Here is a 20,000-nt window from a genome sequence, read left to right on the forward strand (position 1 = left end):
TCAGAAAACCACTACATTTAGTGATGTAACTTCAGCCCTTTTGAATGATTTTACAGACCGTGCATCTGTGGAATTTGTCTTTGCTTTAGATTTTGCTGGACAGTGTGGCATTTCAGACATTGTTTTTTGATCGTGACTGCTGGCCCTGTGATGTCTGTTGTCACTGTGTGTAGTGTGGGTGGAGGCGTTTGTTTGCTTGAGTAGTAGTCTACAGCGAAAGTTTAATCTTTCATCTAGCTCCGCTTCACCTTCTCCGTTGCTCTGATTGGTTGTAGCGCTATCCTATTGTGTGCAGAGGGAATCTGAAAGACCGTTTATGAGCCCTGTCAATGGCGAGTTCCCAGACCCAACATCTTGCTGGATTGTCAGGCTAAATAACAGGAGAACAAGTCTCAAAGCTTCTGCTTTTTGGACAAAAGTGTTAATGGCATATAGTTTAACTTTTGGAGCTCTAGACTAGAAGTTCATAAACAAAACTGCATGTGTCTTGCAGAAGAACATTGTAGCCACAGGTACTTGGGTTCTCCACAGAGGTTGGCATCCCGCTCTGTCTAAAGTAGTCATAACATAAACAACCTTAGTGAAAATTAACTCTAGTGATTCTGGATAAGACAGAAACATGGAACATTGGAAGATGGATAAATAATGTACCTGCTGATTTGATACCTTTTGAGCAACAAAAAAAGTGCCACATCGTATACCTTAAAGGCAAGCTGCTAACCTAGCTAGTTATTTTTATTGTTGCCATTTTATTCAAGTTTAATATCCAAATTGTTAGTGAGAAGAAATTATCAATATATCAAAATGCATATGCAATAACATTGTTTATGCTCATTTTTTAGTAGCCTCTTGCACAATGTTTAATGAAGTGATACAACCTGTTTTGCACAGAAATTAAGTTGGTTTGGATAACCACACTGTAATTTTGTTGTCTGTTCTTAAACACAACACGATTAATATAATTTACTCACCTTTATGCCATATCATACTCATACAACTTCTTTCTTATCTCCCCCGTGAGAACTGCTAAAGACTTATTTCAAATGCTACCACAAAAGTTTTACAACTGATAAATGGTGGTTTCAGTAAAGCTGAAGCATACAACAAAATTAGTGTTGATAGAAATACCATTGTCATGCAAACCCGCATTGCTGAGTTAGCAATTGCAAATCAACAAGGAGTATGAAGCTTTGAGAGTGACCTTTAAAAAGGGAGAAAGCATCCAAAAATTATCTTGTATCTATCTCACATGGTGCCTGGCTCTGCCTAATGTAGACATAATAAAACAGTTGCGAGAGCAGTGCCCCTCTTCATATCTCAAAGAAGGTATACTTAAAGTATATACTTGTTGCTTGAAGGGATATTCACACAAAAATTAAAATTGTCATCATTTATTCACCCTCAAGCAGTTCCTAACCTTTATGAATTTCTTTCTTTTGATGAAAATAAAATAATATATTTGGAAAGAGTTTGTAACCAAGCAGATCTCGGACACCAAATAATATAACTATACCTTTAATAGTCTAACAATGATTGTTAGAAGAAACATTTTTATAATGTTACTGTTGGTTATAGTGAACATTTTCCAAACACTTTTAAATAGTGATTTTATTTTTACATTATGCAATATTTTAAACGTTATGGTGATTCAAGTAAAGTAATATTAAACTTGTGCCTCTTGATTTAAGGGGCACTGATAACTGAAAAACTTTAAATATATGGTTTATATTATGACATTAACGACAGTAAACCTAACCAAAGCCATAACCCTCATCTCTGCTAACAAAAATACATCTGCTTAATAAACACATAAGTGTAGGATGGCAGCAGTGAAATAACTCAAAACAGTTTGAGATTAAATTGTTTTTAAATATGAACACATCAGTGTGCATTGGAGAATTTAGGTTTAACATAAATATTGCAAGAAATCCAGTCATTCACTGATGTTTTGACAGGGTTACCAACAATTAACACTTTTAATAACATGTATTTTCATCCCCCGCACTTTAACTGGGTCTCACCGATCCCAGTCGACCTGCTCCGAGCGGGATTCGAACCGGCGTTACCTGCGTGGGAGGCGGGCACGTTAACAAGGACGCTAAAAACAGCTTTCTTCAACTTCGGTTGATTGCGCGCTTCTAGAGGTCACGGCCCACAGGCAAGTGTATTTACATAGAAACCAAAGTGAATACATCAAAGCCAGGGACAAAACATAATCTATGCATGACCTGTCATTTTATTCATATCTGAATATGAGGAGGGCGCTCTCACAGAAAGTCCAAAAGCGGATTCGAAACTTACTGTGATGCTGGAGCTGCAGCTGAAGGACAACAATCGTTATGAGTGATGAAACATGACGATTGTGACAATATACGTTATGTTTTTCAAGCCATCTCAATGTCGGCTATTTATTGACAATAAAGTATATCATATGAATAATGCAGTGCTAACTGATAGCTTTTTTAATGTTTAGTATCTTCTGCTCACCAAAGCTGCATTTATTTAATCAAAAATACAGTTAAAACAGTAATATTGTGAAATACCATTACAAATGAAAGCAGCCTTTTTCTATGTGAATATAGTAAAGTGTGATTTATTCCTGTGATCAAAGCTGAATTTATCCTCATTACTCCAGTCTTCAGTGTCACATGATCCTTCACTAATCATTCTCAGATGAGGATTTGATGCTCAACACACATTTATGATTATTATCAGTGTTGAAAACAGTTGTGCTGCTTAAAAATGTTGTGGAAACCATGATACATTTTATTTTTCAGGATTCTTTGATGAATAGAAAGTTCAGTGCACAGCATTTATTTGCACTTATTAAATAAATTATTATATTTTGTAATATTAAAAATATCATTTGTGATCAGTTTAATGCGTGTATGACCAATAAAAATATTAATTTCTCTCTTTTTTAATTTTACCACAAATGTTTGAATGGTATAGTGGTGGTTTCCACAAAAATGAATCAGAACCATGAGCAGCACAGCTGTTTTCAACACAGATAATAATCATAAATGTTTCTTGATTATAAAATCCTCATATGAGAATGATTAGTGAAGGATCATGTGACACTGAAGACTGGAGTAATGATGATAAATTCAGCTTTGATCACAGGAATAAATTACACTTTACTACATTCAGATAAAGAACAGCTGGTTTACATCAGAATATTTCACTGTATTACCTTTTTTACGATAACTTTTTTTTACATTACATAAAATCTATGGAGACTACCATAGATAAACCATAGTAGGCTACATAAACCAATCATAAAATTGGCATAAAACATAGGAGAAAAAAATTATAGATATTCGTTTTTATTGTTCAGCAGTGTATTTGATATATTACCGGATTAAAAGCAAGAGAAGTGATAAATTATATCGGTCAAAAAAAATGGTATTACGACATTTCTGTCCCCCTCACTTCTGAAAAAAGATGGCTATGCCCCTGTTTGTGACAGCTGCATGTGGCTATTTATAAACTTTTTTTAATTATTATTATTGTACCAGACAGGCTATAGTGATATATTATTTTCTTGATCTGGGCGCAGTTTGTGCTTATATCTACCGATCGGGTGGGCTATGTAATAAAGAAATAATATTCCAATCAATCATGGGTGGATGAGAAATAAATCCATGTGTTTGTTTGATAAAGACTTTTACAAGTAGCCTAGAAATCTAGATGCACCCTAGCGGCAGCAAATCTAATCTGCCGCATCGTCTAACAACTCTCAATACACTTCTGAGCTGTAAAAAAACAAACGCATGGATTTAAACCACCACTGGTCGGGCCAATCGCATCGTGTATAGAGTCGGTGGGTGGGGCTTTAATGTAAGGATGGCCGAGTTGTGCTTGCGTGCTTCTAGTAAACACAGAAACTGGCGAACGGCGGTCTTTCGAATCAGCTTTGCCTGCGACTCTGGAAGACTTGGAGTTAAGCTTTTCTCTGAGAAAAGAACAAAAAACGGCACTGAAGTCATTCTTAAAAAGGGAAGATGTGTTCGGAGTTTAGCCGACCGGATACGGTGAATGTTTAATCTTTCAACAAGCTCTGCTTCACCTTTGTTGCTCTGGTTGGTGTAGCGCTATCCTATCTCGTGCAGAGGGAGTTTGAAAGACAACCGTTTGTCCCGCCCCTCGGATTGAGCTGTCAATGGTGAGTTTCCAGACCAAACATCTTGATGTGGGTCTGGCTTGTCAGGCTAGTTTACGAGCCCTGTGATTGACAGAATCATCCTGGCTGCCACTTTCAAATCAATCCCTCCCTCATGTGAACTGAACTGAGAAGGGAGCTGAAGCTCATTAAATATGCAAATCTTATCCAATCCTAGCCGTGGGCGTTTACTTCTAAATCTGCGGCACGCCCATCAAACCCCAGCGTTCAGAAGAGAGCCTTAAGCCTAGTTCACACTGCCCGATTTTTGCCCCGATTTTGAGTCGCCGACAGGTTTTGTGAAATCGCCGACAAATGCCCAAGATCACAGGCAAATCGGTGCTCGTGCACGCGAGTGACAATCATGCAGTGTGAATAATCAAAGACGCGATCAGAGAGAATCACCGACGAGTCGCCGGTGAGATATTTGGCATGCTAAATATCTGGACCTGTCGGCGATTCAAACTCCTGCTGTGTGAACAGCGTTCTGACTGAAAATTACACCGACAGCCAATGAGAGAGTGAGATACAGGGCAGCAGGACGTTCAGGGGGGAGTTATAGAGCAGAATTTCAGTATTTTAATAGATATATTTACAATTCTAACAAACAGAAACTAAGCCCAAACATTTGCACATCCAGCCACAGCTGCAGCACATTACAAAATTATTTATTTACCTCAAACTGTCTTTGCAGAACACAATCCTGGCTCCCTCTGTCTCTCCAACAATTTCTTCCGCCATAATCTTTTTTTCTTTTTCTCCACAAATCAGCGCACATACAATTTGAACCAAACTTTGTGCAGTTTATCATTTTTAATAACAATTCAAAGTCTCGCGCGAGAACTCCGGTCTGACGCACGTGTGATCTCGCGTTGTTTACTCGGCACATCGCACGTGTGTATGGGAAACGTAGTTTGCGCACCGGAGAGAGAGAGAGTTGTCGGCGATTCTTCTTCTTGTTCAGTCATGCAGTGTGAACTCCTCTGTCGTCAAACCATCGGTCAGTGTGAACACAGCAGTGACTGAATGATACCCCAGATAGTCATGCAGTGTGAATAGAGCAGTGACCCGACGAGTTTGAAAATCGTGCAGTCTGAACTAGGCTTTAAAATCAGTGTAGAAAATAGCCTATTATTTTAATTTTAGTTGACCTCAAAAGTATAAAAAAATAATAAAAGCAAGTTCATGACACCTTTAATGCTATTTCTTCATTAATACATGCCTTAACTCATAATATTAACATATTAGTACATGGTAATTTATTTATGAACTGTTATTGTAAAGGATTACCTGAATGGATCCTTTATTCTACTTCTCCTTAGAATGAACTCTCATGTGAACTTTAAGGTTTCCATCTTGACTGAAACTGTCTCCACAGTGAGGGCAGGTGAAAGCATTCTTTCCGGTGTGCATGTTAATGTGTTTTATAAGGTTTACTTTATGAGTGAAAGTTGTTCCACACAGTTGGCAGGTGTAAGGCTTCTCTCCGATGTGAATGTTCATGTGTTCATTAATGTGTCCTTTTTTTCTGAAACTCATTCCACACAGTTGGCAGGTGTAAGTCTTCTCTCCAATGTGAACTCTCATGTGTTTACTAAGGTTTCCTCTTTGCCTACATGTTTTTCCACACTGTGGGCAGGTGTAAGGCTTCTCTCCAGTGTGTATTCTCATATGGACTTTAAGGCGTCCATTTTGATTGAAATTCTTTCCACACTGTAGGCAGGGGAAATTCTTCCTCCCAGTGTGAATTCTCATATGGATTTTAAGGTTTCCACGCTTTTTTAAAAGTACTCCACAAACCTGGCAGGTGAAATCACTTAAAGTCCCTGTAGGTTTTTTAGCATTTGAGCAACTAGATTTTTCTTTAGTTATGAAATTATGATGTTTCTTATACTGATCTTTCTCTTCCATTTTATTCATATCTTGACTCTCTTCTTTCAACGGCATCAGGTCTAAGGCAAAAAAACACATAAAAGCCAATCCCAGTTTAGTGCCATAAAGCAACAGACATCAAACATTTAGACACGTAAAACCAATTTATGTAAGCTAGGTCCAACTGTGCTTACATGGCTTTTAAAAAATGTAAAATCAAGTCAACTTTATTTATATAGCGCTTTTATAATGACGATTGTTTCAAAGCAGCTTCACAGTGTTAAACAGGACAATACTGCAACAAAATTTGATTCGGCTGTACAGTCGCTCTGGAGAAAACTTTTTTTGAATTTTAGTGTCCCCAACGGAGCGAGCCAAGCCAATGGCGACAGTGGAAAGAAACCAAAACTCCATCAGGGCATGATAGATCAGAATATTCGAAAGTTCGGCGTAACACACAAGAGACGGGTTTATTTTGGATGATGGTTCAAGTAAACAATTATTGAATAGGAATAATTATTAGTCGGAGTCGTGTCGTGTCAGTGAGGCAAATTCAGAGGGGCAATAGTGGCCCAGAAGAGACACTAATTGACACGGTGAGGTGCGACTGTTTTACATTTGCGTCACTACAGGGTGTCCGCGGGGTTTTAAAAAGTATTAAAAAGTGATAAATCAAAATGGTCAAATTTAAGGCCATTAAAAGTGTTACATGTGGTCTCAGAGGTATTATTTTTTTCCAAATTAGGTATTATTTTTTCAGACTATCAGGTGTCCTATTCTGATTGCAATTCTATCTGCGTTCGCGTTAGTTCGTTTAGATATGGGCTTTAGCATATCTGGACACATAATCAAAGATCTTTCGTCTCCGTCTCAACGTATGTTTGATGCCGACGTCATATTCAGCGGTCGTTGGGCATCATCTCAGAGCACTGCGCGCTCAACCGAAGTGGCTGCATGGCTTATGTTTTGTTTTCGACTTGCTTCAAGGGATATCTTCAACGACTATCCTCATAAGAGCAATCTTAAATGATTTTTATAAAGTCTAAAATGAACAAAAAGAGTTGTGAGAGAATGAGGCGCGATCCATAGACGTAAGATCCGCGTGTCTGTCTGCTCTTAAAGGGACAGCAGCCAATAAAGCTTCCTGTCAGTAAAGTTAAAGAACAAAGGGAACAGAGAAAATGACTCGCTGCTCTTGACTAAATAACTTTTGTAGCTTTAATAAGAATTAACTATTTAATTTATAGTTTATGCAGTGCAGACCGCATATAACTTTGATAACTTTATTACATGTCTGTATATTTCCTAACTGTTAAGATGGGAAGGGCAGCAGTAAACATGACATTTATTATGGGTTTATGTTAGCATTGTTTTAAGTTTACTTAAATTAAAAACTGTTATATTTTTGAAGCCTAATAATGAATGTAAAAAAAAAAATCAGTAGCTGTATTAATATCAGTAATACGGGCCTTCATTCAGAAAAAGATGCCATTTAAACAAGTATTTAAAATATACTGTCTTTATGTTGTTTCTACATTAATTTGATTAACTGTGAAATTATTATATTAAATTTTTTTTTATTGCGATTAATCACAGAAAAAGTGAGATTAATCTAGTTAAAGTTTTTAATCGATTGACAGGACTAGTTTTTAGTAATTTGTTAAATTCAACAACTTATCACAGTTATAGAAATGTAATATTTGGCTCAGGTTTTGGTGTTGGAAAAAAAACACTAAATAATTTAATTGCTGAATTACCAATTATTAATTGAAATGTGTATGTAGTAATGCTTCTCCTTAACCAACCTTTGTGAATGTTGAGATGTATTTTACTGTGTCTGAATGATAACTTATAACAGATTTCCTCCTGGTGCTAATGTGTGTTAGCGATTCTAAATCTATTCTTTTTTGTTATATATGTCAAAATCTGAGTAAATAATAGAAAGGTCACTGATTAACACTTGCAATTCAGTGTCGTGATGGTTTTAAAAAATATTCTGAAGGTAGTACAAAAGGTATTAAAAAGTAGTAAATTTAACTTAAGGATTGCTGTATATACCCTGCACTAGTAGTTCCTATTGTGCTGGGTTAGACTACTATGAAATAGGAGCTTAATAAGTCTCCACAAAAGGTGTTCCTGTAGCTAATATTATTTCCTGTTTCTTTAGTGACAACACTAATGCAGGTACTTCGCTATACGTACTAAGCTACTTATAGAAGTGTTGCATAATCTCAGAACTTATCAATATTGTTCAAAAATCTTTTTTTTCAGGACACAACATTTCAAGCTGGCAGTTATTAACCATTTTGATGGTCAGCGGAGGAGCTGCTTTTTTAAAGGGATCCCCTGGTGTTGAGACGTGTATGGCTTAATATAACATAAATTATGTCTCTTACTGAAATATATAATAGAAAACCCATGAAAGATCTACGATATTTTAAAAAATCGATTTTATATTTGGACCATGGGCGGCGCCATTTTGTTTGCGTTCTAGGTTGATGACGTAGAGTGGTTGCACTCCTCAATCAGCTGGCGTTACCCGTAGCTATTTTTACCACAACGCAACTCGAAAATTGTTTCAGAGTTAAACAAAACCAATGAATTGCTTTGTAATAGTACTTAAAACACACTCAAACATACATGTGCACACAAACTCCCCTACACAAGTCACAAACAGATTGGCGGGCGTCCACACACACCTGACAGACTGCTCTGTCTCAATCGAGATGTTGGGCTGCTCAGTCTCCACGACAGGGGCTGAATCTGAAATCGACCCCCTATACCCTGAAATAGGGCATTATTTGAAGGGACGCCCATTTGTAGTGTTGTCCGACACCATGGGGACATGTTCGAGTGCAGTCATTCAGTCTCACGTTGCACCGCAATAACGAGTGTACAGCCGATTACACACAACAGCTGTCCGACTTCACACACTCGTCTTCATTCACTCCTTCAAGTTGTATTAGTGAACAAAAGTAGGGAATGTTATTTGTGTCTTAAAAATGAAAATTTAAAGATTGAGGTTTTAATTCACACTAAGCTTTTGCTCAAACTTTAATGCACGAATCAACCAACATCACCAAAACATCCTGCCTCTCTTCCTCACGTTAACCTATCCCATGGTGCTATACCTAGATATTTCCCTCTGCTGGTCACATTAAGGCGGGCGTACACTGTGCGAATTCGGACACTCGGAAGGTCGTGAGATATTGCAGACGCTACGAGTCATTTAATTTGATCATCGCATCAAATCAGCTGGTACACGGCACGACTGTTTGCACCGCGAGCCGGCAGCGATCACACGAGTTTTCATGTAACACAGACACCGGAGCTTTCAATGTTGCTGCTATAGCTTCAGATACAAAAAATAAAGAAAAAATGTGTGAAAATGATTTGTTGAAAAGCAGAGAAAAGCCATTCCTTTTAACCGAAACAACCAGAGGGAGAGAGAAGAGTGCACGTGAGAGAGAAAGAGAGTGTGTGTGTGTGTGTGTGTGTGTGTGTGTGTGTGTGTGTGAACGCAGTATGTGGCAGCCACTGAGCTAATAATAGTCATATAGATTGAGCGTATGTGACGTGCTTGTGCATGATTTGGCAATAGGGGACAGCCATATGCAGAGGTGTCAAGTAACGAAGTACAAATACTTTGTTACCTTACTTAAGTAGAAATTCTGGGTATCTATACTTTACTGGAGTAATTATTTTTCTGCCTACTTTTTACTTCTACTCCTTACATTTTCACGCAATTATCTGTACTTTCTACTCCTTACTTTTTAAAAATAGCCTCGTTACTCCTCTTTCATTTCATCTTGTTTAAAAAAAAAAACTATGCAGATAAATCGCGTCATCCGGATAGTGTGAATTTGATTGTGGTTGGATGAGAAGTGTAAACATATACCATTCCAACACCCTATTGGTTACATCGCGCTTGCACATGACTCAAAGCACAAATCACACATGGTGTTGCCAGATTGGGCGTGTTCCAGCGCACGAGCACGCACTTTCAGTCAATCAGCGATCAGCAGCAGCTTATTCATGACAGACAGGTTTTTAGCGCGATAACTGTTTGTAGATGTATATTCAAGTGATTGCTATGCTAAAGTGGCATACATACAGTATATATATACACAAGCCGTTTCTACAGTAAGGAGTGGTAGAGTGAACCAACTCTCAAACATGGATTACACCTGTGACTCGAAGACTCTTTATAAGTATAATCATGATTCCTGTCCATCATAATATACACACTCGGGACATCTGCAACTAGCACCCCCAACAGCTGCTGAAAGAGGTTTGAATCAATGATGAATCAGTTTTGACTGGACTAAGTGCATGTCCTATGAACTTCACAAGGGTACTGTAGTTTTGTCAGAGCAAAGCTAAGCGCATTGTTATTTTTTTTGTCGGCGGATTATTGTACAGTATATCAATGAATTACGCATTTTGGCAGTGGTGTGTTTTAACGTGAAATGCCTGTTAATTATGTGCTTTTTCCGACATCTTATATTGGGCACTGTTTGCACTTAAAGTGGCTTCTTCAATAAAATATCATCACATTATTTTGCCAGTTTTGGTGACCTTTGAGCCCTGCACAGGCCCTGCACAATCCTTCTTATGACACACTCCTGCAGTCATTAAAATAGTTCAGCTTTGTTTGTAATGTCCAATAGTTATATTTTGTTTAGTTTCTTTATTAAAGTTAATTTAGAAAAATGTTTAGGTAATTTGTTTGTTTGTTAATTTTTTTAAAGTGACAACCAAGCAGTCAGCGGCCGACAGTGGGTATGAGGTTAGGGGTGTAAAAGTCAGGGCCCGTAGGGCTCTAAAGCGTCGACTCAATCTGGCAACACTGATCACACATGTAGCCTACATTTACATTCCGATAAAGGTTATTCATTACTTATAGGCAACTAGTCATCATATCTTCCGCTTCAGGAAACATGTTAATGCTCAGCCATTGTACTAAAATGCATTAATTTTCAATGGGTATATGTGGCTGAAACAGGTAGCCAGTGCCTCCCAAATTTTTCAACATTAACATTTTAATATAACATTATAGTCATTATGGCCTTTAGAAAAATGTTTCTTGAGGAGGTGGGGTAGTGCACTATAGGCCTCTGTGGTGTGGCCTAAGCTTTTGTCTTTAATGGCATTTTTTTCCTTACATTACTTTTACTTTTATACTTTAAGTAGTTTTGAAAACCAGTACTTTTACACTTTTACTTAAGTAAAAAGCTTGAGTTGATACTTCAACTTCTACAAAAGTATTTTTAAACCCTAGTATCTATACTTCCACTTGAGTAATGTATGCGAATACTTTTGACACCTCTGGCCATATGCTGGTAAAAATCGGGCCGACTCCCCGAACTTTTTAAACATGTTTAAAAATGATCGTAAGGTCGGGAGGTGCTCTTAACGTGCTCGGCTCGTCTCGTATTTCCTCTCACACGGTGCGAGCCGCGACCATACGAGCATCCACGATGTCCACGCGATTTCTCCCGAGAAAAAAAAATCGTCTGCGAGTTCGTACGACAGCAAAAATCGCACCGTGTACGCCCGCCTTTAGGCATTACAGTTAATCTACTGCTTATCAGCCATCTATCTATGATATCAACACAGGAAATAGTGAATGAGGGTGATGTATCCGTGCAAGCAGTGTGTGTGTTAGGGGTTGCACCGACTAGTCGGCTAATCGACCTTAATGCTCTGTCATGACGCTTTAAGATTGACGTCGACTAGTCGCTGGCTATTTATCAGGATAAGCAATTTCCTGACACGCAGGCTCTGTTTTTAACAGTTAAAAATGACAAATAAATGCATACTCCGTGAGCTCTCCACAGGACATGTTTGATTACCATCTAAATTACCATTGATCGCAGCGCTCATTAATCGGCTGCCGGTGAACATGTCAAACTAATGACCAAAGACGTCAGATTTTAGCCTAGGATCAGAGGAATCTTTTAGGATTTGCTAAATTTGTCCCAGACGGCCAAATCGTGGCCAAAATCGCACAGTGTGCACCCGGCTTAAAACTCACAGCTTCACCATTAGAGACGCTGCCAGGCAGAATTAATTCACACACAATCACTCACTAATGCCTTCATATACATGTAATCTTTATTGTGCTACTTTATCTGTATCTTATTCAGAACGAGCAGAAATCTGTGAGAAATATAACGACCATAAGACAAAAGAACTGATACAGAAGCTGTCATGTAGGATCAATAACCTTATGGGCAGAGCTGTGTCATATGACATATCAGCTGTCAAGAAGAGCCGAGTTAAGCCGGGCATACACTGTGCGATTTCCGTCCGATTTCGAGCCGAATTCTGACTCGTGCGACTCTTTTTTGGGTCGGGCCGATTTTCAGGTTTATCGTGCGTCGTTTGTCGCGAGGTGTTCGTGCAGTGTACAGGGGGAAACGAGAGGCGACAAACCTCTCACGATCAGGAATCGGATGGTCGGATGAATTTCTGGCATGTCAGAAATTCTGCTCGCCCCTCGTGAGGTTATCGCCAGTGTTGTGCAAGTTACTTCCAAACTGTAATATATTATAGATTACTTATTACTGCTATTTAAAAGTAATTCATTACATTACAATATTACTGTCTCAGAATTGTAATGCGTTACATTACTCCTGTATTACTTTTGAGTTACTTTCACCAAAATAACTTCAGAAGTAGCTCTTAACATTCTAAAATGTAGGAAAAGGGCATTTTACATCCAGTAGAAGGCGATATGATGAAGCATAATGACATGGATGGGCTATCCAGGCTAACAATAGAGAATGGGCAAAAAAGTGAATGCTCAAGACAATGCAAGAAATCATGACGATCCAACTCTGTTATAAGTATTATTTTAGAGGTAAAGTGATTATCTGGCAATATCTGGGAATAGCTTCTGTTCATAGACACAACAGAACTGTGTAAACTCTAAGTTATGACAATATGCGGATTTGTTCTTTTCTTATTGTTGCGACATTTGCGAGATAGTTATTTCGGTTTTAGAAAAAGGTTGTATTTGACTGTATTTGCATTTGAATAGCCTATACGTTCTTGTCCTCATCTCTGATAAACTAAGCAATGCGCATTCATCTCGCAAATGTACAGTAGGGATGAGACGGTGGGGACATTTTCCCACCGGTTAATCAAAGTGTGATGACATCAACGGTATCTGGGCTTTTAAATCACTAGTCTATCTAACCGAAAGGAACATGCGCACTGCCGCGTGGTCATTAATAACGGGAGCGGATGCAAAGCGAGTGCTTTCAATGAATTCCTATAAAAGTTAAGCGTCCATATGAACTGAAAACGCGCCAGTGCGCGCTCACCGTGAATGACAGCTCGTTAATGCGCGCTCACGTGCGGCCAAGCAGATTTTAGTTTCGGTTTAAAATTAGCCTATTATTCTTAATGAAATACACAACACAATGACAAACCCCCTTTAATAGGCGCTTTTACATTTCACTTTGAAACCAAATCTTCCGCGATCATCTGTCAGCTAAAGATCACATGTTCGGCTCATGCTTAGCAGACACCTTCCGTTTTTATTTGAACGGCCTGTTCTCTAACTGAACTGAATTACTTTATTACTATAAAAAATCTAAACGAGGGTGTCACGGTGCAGTAGTCTTATTCTGTCATCTTCACCCAAGTGTTGTTTATAGGCATTATAGGCAGTTTGGCTCAGCAGCGCGCGCCTCGTATCTCGTACGTTCTTCGACGCGCTCGCCGTTGTGCTATTCTTTGAAACGACAGAGCCTTTAAACCAAACCTTCTTTAGCCACTTTTCCACTGGCCAGCGCGAGCACAGAGGCTGAAATCATGCCTGCAGCACTTCTGTAAAATCCGCAATAAACACGTACGCCTTCACTGGACTATGTCACACAATATCCAAATGTACACCAGCAAGAGGGTGATGAATTGAAGTACTGAATTGAAGGAAAATGAAGTAAATCGCTATACAAAAATATATCAGAAGCTGTCATTTAGTATTTAATTACTAACCTGGACACCACACGCGGCTATTGAATGACCACGAATAGGTAATAACTTGCATTTTTCATGCGTTAATGCATGGCGTCTTTTTTTCCTTTTCCTTTTTCGTTTTATTGTATTGTGTGTGTGTGTGTGTGGGGGGGGGGGGTAACGCAAGCGTTACTGGAAATGTACCGAGTAAAATATTACTGAAAATTGATTAGTAATGCCTTACACTACTGCGTTACAGCAAAAAGTAATAAGTTACTGTAATGTATTACTTTTGTAATGCGTTACTCCCAACACTGGTTATCGCACAGTTGAAGCAAAGCCACGAACTGATTGCCCTATTTCCCCTCACTGCGCCTGCGCCAAAGCAGAAGTTCAACCATTTAATTTTTTAAAGCATTAAGGAAGAAAACGAAAAGAGGGAGATCTATAGGCAGCTATCAAATAGAAATTAAGTAAACTGTTGTGCCTCCAGTTTGTGTTGTATATATCCAGTGCATCTTATTCATTTAGCTAGTTGATCAATAATTTAGCCTACTTGTTTTACTTTCACATTTTATTTTTATTTATTTAATATTAATTAATATTTAGCCTAGGCCTACTTAATCTTATTATGACGGAAAGTGGGAACCGTTGTCCATCTTGACACAATGTCATGTTGCAATGTGTTCTTTTTCTTCATGAACGCGAGTCAGTGGATATCACGCAATGCGCAGTTTAAACGCAGTCTCAAACCCAGTCAATTATTCACGACAGAAATTGAAAGTAAAATCTGACAAGCTTTCGGTACATATTCTCAGACAACGAGAGATAAATGTAATACAACATACTGATAACGTAGCCTATTTCTTTCTTATTTATTTTCTTAATATTTCTATTTTGGTCCATATTGTGAGAAAAAAATAGAAGAGAAGTAGGGCCATTTTGTGTTAAACAAGTTTTTAGATAAATCTGCTCTTACTTTTCATTGAGACAGACATTATTATTGCAGTGTTCTGACATTATAATCATATAATTATAGACCTATAATTCCTTGTTTAATCGGGCTAAATGTTTTTAAATAGTGAGGAGTAATCTATCTATTATTTTATTATGCAGTGTGTCGATTATGCATTATTGTTGGGGGGAGGGGGCAAATTAATGTAATATCAATTTAATAATAAAAGTAGGCCTACTCTAATAATAATAATAATTTTATACATAAATTCTAAATCCTCTTGATATCAATAGCTGATGCATTTACCTCTCTATAATACACCACGGTCTATCGTCGCCACGGGGTTTTATTGCGCATTTTTCACCCGTACAATGTGAGCAGCCAAGACGCGCTCGACGGTCGGACCGCACAGTGAGAGCACATCAATCGTGAGCTTTGGCTTTACATCGCATGCGATCTACTCGTACAGTGTGAGTAGGTAACCTTGCTGAAAACCCATAGAAATCGCACAGTGTATGCCCAGCTTTAGAGTCTCAGCTCAAGGTTCAGGTTTATTTGTTTATTAATGATGTCATCAGCGACTAGTCGACATCGAGTCGACTTTCATCACATAAATGTCAACTTTAAAAAAAAAATGAAAGTCGTTCAACCCCTAGTGTGTGTGTGTGTGTGTGTGTGTGTGTGTGTTCGCGCAGATCTGCTGGGGTGTGTGGGAGTCTGTGAGAGAGAGAGTTTGTGTGCACATGTATGTTTGAGTGTGTTTTAAGTACAATTACAAATAGGGGTGTAATGATTCGTTTAACAACGATTCGTATCACGATTTGAGGTTGTCGATACGATTTAAGGACGATATTGGTTCATTTAGAACGATATGATCCAAAACGATTCAGTGACTTGAAATCAATTTAGTAACTTTTTAGCCAAAAATTTAAATCAGTGTGACTTTTATTTCAACCGAATCGAATCGTTGTTAAAACGAATCGATACACCCCTAATTAGAATAAAATTCATTGGTTTTGTTTAACTCTGAAACAATTTTCGAGTTGTGGTAAAAATAGCTACAGGTAGCGCCAGCTGATTGCCGAGTGCAATTCTACGTCATCACCCTAGAACGCAAAATGGCGCTGTCCATAGTCCGATTATAAAATCGATTTTTTAAATAACGTAGATCTTTCATGAGTTTTCTACTACATATTAAGAGACATCATTTTTGTTATATTAAGCCATACAAGTTTCAACACCAGGGGACCCTTTAAGAGTGGAAAGAACTTAAGTTCTTATACTCCGTACAGATGTAACCCCACCTGTTCAAACAACCCCTCTCCAAGCAGGACTCAAACCCGGGTCCGCCGGCATGAGAGTTGGACGCTCTAACAAAGAGGCTAAAGGCACAACCGGATTGGTCGGCTTATATAACGTATAGGAGCTTGCTTACTGAACATTCAAAACAATGGTGTGTGCTGGATTAAACGCCATCATTTTATGCGTGTACATATGGCATTGTTTTTACCCGCTGAGAACTCATAAAGAGCTCATAAAATGTTCAAAACAGCAGCAGGATTTCCTCCGATGTATGCAGAAAAGAGACGGCCGTCTCTTATGCAAAACAGTTATGTCGTCTGTTCGTCAAATGGGCAACACAGGTCCTTTGATGAGAAGAACCAGGGATGCTTTTTGTGTTTTTTCTAGCATTTTCGAAACATGCTCGTCAGATCAAAAATTGATGAGGCACTTCCTCATTGCTCTACGTTTGCCCTCTAACGTTAAAGTTATTCATTTTGTTATTCAGACCATGCGTCGCATCTTATGACATTACGTCCTGTTTTTGGTCCGTTAACATGTCTTTGGTCCGTGTTGCGTTCATATATCAATCGAACCGCACCAGAGTTGGTTTGGAAGCGGACCGAGACCCGTCTTTATAGCGGTCTCAGTCCGCTCTATCTATGTCATATGTTCAAATGAACCGCACTAAACGAGCAATCGCACCAGGGTTCATTTTAATTGAACCAAACATGACAAGTGTGAAAGCAACCTCAGTTTCCGTGAACTTCATTCTGGGAAAACGTCACAAATGTAGGATTATCTAACTAAGCTCATCACATTCCAAAGATCCCAAAAATCCATTACTAATCCATGGTGACGTAATGACTACAGGAGGGACCTTTTCCCAATGCCTGCCTGATCTCAAACCAGCATTGGAAGGACATTACCAAAAAGTTTAATGACACAAATAACACTAAAATAATAACTGCATTATTGCATTAAAAAACATTATTATAATAATATGTTTAATAACAGTCTTAGGTCCGATCATAGACAGTAAAAAGAATATATGGATGTAGTGTCCGTGACTTCACATATCCTTGTTTGTGTCCGCCTTTCATGCCAGAGTTACAGATATCCAAATGAATAACCCAATACAGCTAATGAACTTAATCTTATGTTTCTCTCAGCAACAGCTGATTATATTCATCAAGAGGCAACCTCCCCCAGTTTGTGTTGAAGCCAATACAGAAGTAACTTAAACTGCAATTCATCGACTGGCCGCTAGTTTAGCCTTGTTTTAATAACAAAATGGACGTATAACATAAATTGTTATCAGTTTGCACTGCATAAGTTATGAATTATATATAGATTAATCCTTATTAAAGGTCTTGAAGTTATTTAGTCAAGAGCATATTTGGTGAGCAATTACTTTAGTTCTTTACATTGTCATTATAAGTGGCTACTGTCACTTTAAAAAAATTCCCGCTGTCGCACATGATATGGATACGAGATGCTGAAGGCAAAACGTACAAAACGCGTGACTGTCCCCCACCTGCTCCTCTTCAGAGAAATCAAATTCGCTGTCCCATTTATCATGGTATTTACACGAGGGTTTGGGTTTTTTGGCAGGAGTGCCTTCCGTCTTACGTCCATCATCCGTCTCTGTTTGTTTTTTCCCCGCGTTGTCACTCGTCATCTGACCTCACACACTAACCTCGTGACAACGGCCACTATACAGTACTGTAGGCTACTGCAGATGGCAGTTATCGCGAGGCTAGTTACAGAGCTCAGATTGGAAATGTTTTTGTTTTTTTCCTCTGGTATTATTTTTTAATAACGCAGGTTAAAATACGGGATATTTACAGGAAAATACTAATACGGGAAGACGGCGGGAAAGAAGGGTAAAATACGGGACTTTCCCAGCCAAAACGGGATACTTAACAGGTACAGTTCATTTACTATCATGTGTTACCATTGACATGCATTATACTGCAATGGCTGGAGTTAAAAATCTTAATCTGTGTTGCCCTGAGGGTAAGCAGATAAACATCAAATTTAAATTTTTGGGTGAACTATCACTTTAAGATAGAAAATATTAGGAGGAAAAATATTGACAGTCTTCAAAAATATCCTTATTTTCTGTAGAGCTGGAGATTTGAATAAGGATCAAATGACTGAGTTCAGCTTTGAGAATGAAACCAACCTGTTTGTTCCTCAGTTTCTTCATCTTTCACTCTCAATGTTTCTTCAATCTTCATGTCTTCACTCTCCTCTTTAATAAACACGATCTTTATGTCGTCACTCTCCACTTTTATAAACGCCATCTTTATACTAGTGTGTCGCGTGAATATCAGTCACTTTTCCAGGAGTTTTTCTCAGTGTGTTTTTCCTGTTTAAGGGGAGAATAATTAACAGTAAGAAAAATAAATCCACACTAAATATCTCCTAGTTCGATGATAGGAGAGTCAGAGCGAGTTTGTTTTAACTAAAAGCAATTTCTTGACATTTTCAATTTTTTTAAGTATAAATTGAAACAAATTTTTTTTAAATAAATATTTGAATTTAAAATTAATCATCACAAACATGTTAAATTAATTTCTTTAATTAATTTACTTTACAGATTATAAAGAAACTTTACATGCTGTTGAAAAATTAGCAAAATTGGATTTAATTACTCCATTTAGTTTGATGAATAGAACATTTTCCTAATAACAAAATGTTTTTATAATAATATTTTTATTTCGGAAAAGTAATTAATTTGAACGAAGTAAAAAAGATTTAAGACGAGTATACAGTTCATTTTATCGCTTAGACATTGAGATGTTCCCCAAAAATGTTCACACTCAAATGCACAAACACATTAACCCAAACGAGTTTAAATGGAGAAGAGATTTAAACAAAAAGAGATCTAATCCATTGGTCAATGCATTTATTTATTAATTAAATAAAAAAAAACAAGTTTATCAAAAAACAAATGTTTGGATTATTAAACAAAAATTGCTTTGAGTAATATTTTCCATAACCATTTATTTAAACAACTTAGTGGTATCAATGTATTTCTTAGATGCCGTTTTGATATGAACTAAACCCCTCTGTGATTCTCATTTTTACAGGCAAGGCCTTTTGACGCAGTGTTTGGTGTTTAAACTCCTCTCTTTGCTCCTTTTTATATTTGGGAAAATAAGACACATTTAAAAAATCTAATGTATTATTAGTGGATACGCTTGTTCAGCTTTTGAGTATTACTTAACTATGTTTTAAATGTAAGTGTCATATTTCTGTTAAAGAACATTGTACTGTCATGGATTATATTTCAAAATTATATCTCTGTTCATCAGTCAGATAGATAGACCTAAACGATCTGATAAGACAAAAACACTCAAATCTAACACTACTCATTAATAAAAGATTGCAAATTATACAGACCCTTAATGTATTAGTCCGTTAAGATATTACGGATTTGTAGAACTCGAGATTTAACAAAACACAAACCTTTCTTCAGCCGACCCACAACAGATGCAGGAGCGCGTCGTGGCCTAATGACGTCACACTCGGAAAACAAAATAAAAGTCCTGATCACACACTCATGTCAGTTTATCAATCACAAAAGTGCGTAGAAATTTACATAGAAAAATAAATAAATATATATATATATATATATATATATATATACACACACACATACATATATATATATATATATATATATATTTTTTTTTTTTTACTTAAAAAATAAAAAAGACACAAATCAGAGTTGATTGTATTATACATTTAATA

At 37.5% G+C, this 20,000-nt stretch overlaps 1 protein-coding gene across 3 annotated transcripts; it reads right to left on the reverse strand.

Annotated features, from left to right (window-relative positions):
* Positions 1–945: 945 nt before the first annotated feature.
* On the reverse strand, positions 946–19,772 carry LOC137047692 (gastrula zinc finger protein XlCGF8.2DB-like). 3 transcript variants are annotated; one of them, XM_067425536.1, is made up of 4 exons: positions 19,716–19,772; positions 18,427–18,612; positions 5,453–6,114; positions 946–2,066 (listed from the first exon to the last, which is right to left on the reverse strand). In XM_067425536.1, exons 2-3 carry the CDS (start codon positions 18,545–18,547, stop codon positions 5,471–5,473), a joined length of 765 nt encoding a protein of 254 aa, XP_067281637.1. In that variant the 5' UTR covers positions 18,548–18,612; positions 19,716–19,772; the 3' UTR covers positions 946–2,066; positions 5,453–5,470. The 3 variants fall into 3 exon arrangements, with proteins under 3 accessions (XP_067281637.1, XP_067281621.1, XP_067281630.1); XM_067425520.1 differs by lacking the exon at positions 946–2,066 and having other exon boundaries at positions 5,280–6,114; XM_067425529.1 differs by lacking the exon at positions 946–2,066 and having other exon boundaries at positions 5,280–6,114; positions 19,650–19,725.
* Between the last annotated feature and the right edge of the window lie 228 nt (positions 19,773–20,000).

This window comes from Pseudorasbora parva, chromosome 2, assembly GCF_024679245.1.
Source record: "Pseudorasbora parva isolate DD20220531a chromosome 2, ASM2467924v1, whole genome shotgun sequence".
NCBI lineage: Eukaryota > Metazoa > Chordata > Actinopteri > Cypriniformes > Gobionidae > Pseudorasbora > Pseudorasbora parva.

Bases quoted from the DNA above. Each gene is read 5' to 3' on its own strand.
- LOC137047692 (XM_067425536.1), bottom strand. From the start codon at position 18,547: ATGGCGTTTATAAAAGTGGAGAGTGACGACATAAAGATCGTGTTTATT. The intron at 6,115-18,426 runs GTTGGTTTCATT...TTTTTGCCTTAG, and splicing joins AGAAACTGAGGAACAAACAG to ACCTGATGCCGTTGAAAGAA.